This window comes from Capsicum annuum, chromosome 5 (assembly GCF_002878395.1).
Source record: "Capsicum annuum cultivar UCD-10X-F1 chromosome 5, UCD10Xv1.1, whole genome shotgun sequence".
In the NCBI taxonomy this organism is placed as follows: Eukaryota; Viridiplantae; Streptophyta; class Magnoliopsida; order Solanales; family Solanaceae; genus Capsicum; species Capsicum annuum.
The window spans coordinates 218,404,256-218,408,970 of record NC_061115.1 but is presented as its reverse complement, the minus strand read 5'-3'; the positions used below and the strand labels follow the sequence as shown (position 1 = coordinate 218,408,970).

Sequence of the window (4,715 nt, the reverse complement as noted above, 5' to 3'; positions counted from 1 at the left end):
AGTTTCTTGATTTTTGGTTCAAGTAGATGTAAAGATGAAGTCTTTAAGCTCAGTGGGACTAGCTTTAAGTGTGGTATTTGGTTGTCTTTTATTAGCACTTATTGCTGAACTCTACTACTTATTATGGTGGAAAAATAGGATTCTCAAAACAAATCTTGAAGATGGTTATACCAATAGCAAAACAAGAGAGTTTTGTTACATGTTTTGTGGCAAATCATCATCAACAACAACTTCAAAATCCCAAGAAATTTGTTCATCTGATGCACAACTAGTCCATGAACCAACACAAATTCAACTTCAAGTTGGTTCAAATGTGGATACAAATAGTGATTTTTGGTTCAAACCCTTTGGTGATGATGAGTTTATGGGGGGTTTTGGACCACCAAGATTTTTGTTTACTATCAAAGAGGAAACTAAAGAGGATCTGGAGTCTGAAGATGGTAGAGTGTCGAATAGTCGAAAAAGATCAAGAACTAGAAGTTTAAGTGATTTGTGTAATAGTAATAATCTAAGTGTTGAAACACCTTTTTTGACACCACTTGCTTCACCTTCTTGTTTTACACCACCTTTAAGTCCTATTGTTATGCCAACAAATGGATTTAGCTTCAACCCTTTTCTTGAATCAACAAGTGATGCTGAGTTCAACAAGTTTATAAGGTCTAATTCACCACCACCAACATTTCAATTCTTGAAGGATGCTGAGGAGAAGTTTAGTAGAAGATATGTGGAGCCGCGTCCATGTCAGTTCCTCCGAAAATGCACTACTTCTAAAGAGTCTGATACGCATCTGATGACATTTTCAAAGAATTCGAGCAACCTAGAAAATGATTATAATGATGATGTGTTGTCATTTCAAGTTGATCAACATCATGTTCAACATTCAAGCTCTTCACAAGTACTTCCTTTGGCTTCTTCACCTCCAATCTTGAAGTTGCCAATCCAACAGGTGAACCAACAAGGGTAAATTTTGTGCCCCCCCCCCCCCCACCCCACCCCCCCCCACCCCCCCACCAGAATCATCCATTTGGTTGTATTAAAAAGAATCAAATGACTCGTTTTTCTTTGTTTAATTAGTGCATGAATGATTTTAGACCTTATAGTGTTTGCATCATCTTGGCTCTGGTGATTTTGGAGGTGAAGTTGATGACTAATGGCCTAGCTATGTTGTTCGGACTCATTAAAAATGTCAATGGGTGCATGTCGAATTTTTCAAAAATAGTATATTTTTGAAGAATCTAACACGAATGCGGCATCAAAAATGGCCTAGCTACGTTGCTCGGACTCGTTAAAAATATCAATGAATGCGTGTCGGATTTATCAAAATTAGTGTATTTTTGAAGAATTCGATACGAGTAGGCACAACTTAGTGGCCTAGTCATAGTGCAATATTAGTGGAATTTCTTGATATTTTGCCTTGACATGAAATTTACTGACATAACGAGCAATAAGTCATAATGTAATGCCGGAAAGTTGACCTTCCGGTCATTTCTAGAGGGTAGCAAAGTGTTAGCATAACGCGTGGCGAATCATAACCTAATACAAAAATATTGACCTTTGTTTTTTTTTTTTTTTTTTCCTTAATGAGTGTGGCGAGTAAAGTTTAGTGGTCATACGCGAACGAAATTTGAAGGTAAAGTTAATGACAAAACTCTATGAGCCTATTTGGATGAGCTTATTTTTTTTGGCTTATAAGTCAAAAACTAAAAGCTAAAAATTCTAGTTTTTGGCTTATTTATGCCTTTTTAGCTTAAAATAAAATCTTTTAAGCACTTTAAAATTTTACTCAAATAGAGTACTATGTTTAGCTTAAAAACACTTAAAATAAGCCCATCCAAACGGGCGCTAAGTCATAGTGCAATGTTTTCTTAAATTTTGTGAGGAACAACAACATTCTTGTCATACTGCCACAATGCAAATGATGTCCAGATTCCACTATGTGTGCAAAGCAAGTTGGGAAGTGGTTGTTTGGTGTGGGGTTGGGGTGGTGGGGGTTTGGGGTGATGGGGTGGGGTGGGGTGCGGGGGAGTTGGTTTGTTTCTATTCAATTTCTGTCTAAATACACATGTAATCATTCAAGGAGATAATGACAACACTACGAAAAAAAGAAAAAAATGTTTTCTACTCTTTAAAGAAAAATATTATGTGTGATCAAAAGATCATGGATTCAGCAACAATAACATATTTAATATAGAATTTAAATTTTGTGGACAAAATATTCTACACTATCAGATAAACTTGATATGTTATTGCAGGTTACCAAATTTTTTTTTTTTCAAAATTTTTGTAAGAAGTTGATTAACCTGCAATAGCAGGTCAAGTTTACCTGACAGTGTAGAATATTTTGTATACTGACAGTGCACAAAACTTAAATTCTTCAATATATTCTTACCAAGTGGGGTCTTGGAAGGATACGTGTATGCACTACCTCAGAGGTCAGATAGAGAGGTTGTTTCCGATAGACCCTTGAATCATGGATTCAAATTATGAAAATAACCTATAACAGAATGTAAGATAAAGTTGCGTATATGACCAAAGCTGGTCAAACCCTTCTCTCGAATCATGCATATAACGAGAGTTTAGTGCAATGAGTTGCTTTTTTTTTTCTTGTGGATGTTGTCAAGTCTTCACGACACCGTAATACAAAAGGAAATGTAGCAAGGATGTCAAACGTTTTTCTTGAGTCGAGGATCTATCAAAAACAACCTCTTTATTTTATGCAAAATAAAGATAACGTTTGTGTACACGTTATTCTCCTCAGACGCTATTTATGGTATCTCATTGGATATGTCGTTATATATTCTGTGTAAAAAAAAAAAAAGACACTCCGATGCACTAAAGCATCTCTCGCTGTGTACATGGTCCTGGTATGGGACCTCACTACAAGGATGTATTGTACGCAACCTCATCTTACATTTCTATCGGTGCACTAAAGCTCTTGCTATGCGCAAGGTCCGAAGAAGGATCTCACCACAAGGATATATTGTATACAGTCTTATCTTACATTTCTGTCAGAGGCTGTTTTCAAGGCTTGAACACGTGCGTCATGACCTCCTAATCACAACTTTACCAACAACTTTACCAGTTACTCCAACGCCGGCCTATCTTCACCATCTTTTTATGCATGCTCTTGAATCATAATGATCTTTCACTAATTTCTTGTCTTTAACACATGTATCATTTTCATTTGAAAATTGATTGACCCACCACAAAAGCAATTCCTTTATTAATTAGTAATTTTTTACCTAGACAAAGAGATCAATAAAAGCCTTCCTTTTAACTTTTTTAGATTTTTTTCCATCTAGTAAAAAATCTTTAAAATGGAAATGCCTTTTTTTTATTTTCAAATAAATACTCAACATCCAAATTACTGGTTAGACTAATTTGAATTTGCATATCTTTAAAATTTAAAGTTGAGACCTCTGATTAAATAAGAAATAAAATTCGTTCTATTCTAGTGCAAAGTTGCTTCTTTTTAATAAAATACTTATTTTATTTTACTTTTTTTTTAAAAGAAAAAATGCTCTCAAATATACCTAAACTTTGACGAAATTTACTGTAACACACCTAAACTTTATAGGACTCCCTAGAACTTTTCGGAATCCCCCCCCCCCCCCCCCCCAAGACTATGTAGCGTATTTTATTGATATTTTTTTGCACTAAAAATTTAAAAAAAAAAAAATTAGCATTTTTTATTTTTTTCATTAACTTATAAATATCACAAAAATACACTAATCAACTCTTGACTCTTGTCATCACACCTATAGGTGGGTTCATGAGTGTTAAAATTTGGAATTTCCGTTTTTTTTAAATACCTTTTTTATTTTAAGTGATTGTATAAAGTTTGGACAAAAAAAAGGTACCAATTAAAACATAATGACAAAAGTTGGGAGTGATAAATTTTTTTTTTTTTTTTTTTTTTGTGTGTGGGGAGTGATGAAAAATGAATTGGCATTTTCAGTAAAGAACAAATATGTACACTTGCCCGTGATTATATCTCGTGTTGCAGGCCGAAAGGTGAAATTCACCTTAAATAATCATTTGGTCCATTTGCCTTACCACCCCTTTTCACCTTTTTTATATATATATATATATTGTATTATATTATATTATTATAGTACAAAGAAAATATTATTTAGTACAAGTCAATTTTTTTTTTGCTTTTCTCGGTGTGGAGAGACGTGAATTAGGATAAAAGGTTAATAGGAAAGGAGTGCGTCCCGCCTAATATGTAGGCAGTGGCAAAGTCATGATTTTCATTGGAGGCGTTCAGAAGTAAACATGCGAACTAGTCGAAGGAAGTTCAACATCTACTATATATACATAAAAAATATTTTTAATCAAGTTAAAATAGTATAGTTTTTCATCGACGACTAAATTGATTGTCGTATTATTTTGTGGTACTCTTTTTGTTGATACTATCTGTTGTTTTGATATTGCCTATTGTTTCTTGTACTCCTATTACGTCCTTTTCTACACTGTTGTTGTTTTGAGCAGAGGGCCTTTGGAAAGCCTCTCTACCAGAGAGTTATGGACTTTGTATTCTCTACAACAACAGTAGAGAATAGTGGGGTTTTGTTTACGGCAGGATTAGAGTTGCTTACAACAACAGTAGAGAATAGTGGGGTTTTGTTTACGGCAGGATTAGAGTTGCTTATCGGACGAATCGGAAGGACCATTAGACTTAATGGTTTGACTTAACGATTATCGGTTTTAAA

At 34.3% G+C, this 4,715-nt stretch overlaps 1 protein-coding gene across 1 annotated transcript; it reads left to right on the top strand.

Moving 5' to 3' along the window:
* LOC107870242 lies at nt 1-1,236 on the top strand (the record flags this gene model as incomplete). The annotated part of the gene is given in 1 exon segment (XM_016716703.2): nt 1-1,236. A coding segment is annotated over 1 exon segment (930 nt). The 3' UTR covers nt 965-1,236.
* Between the last annotated feature and the right edge of the window lie 3,479 nt (nt 1,237-4,715).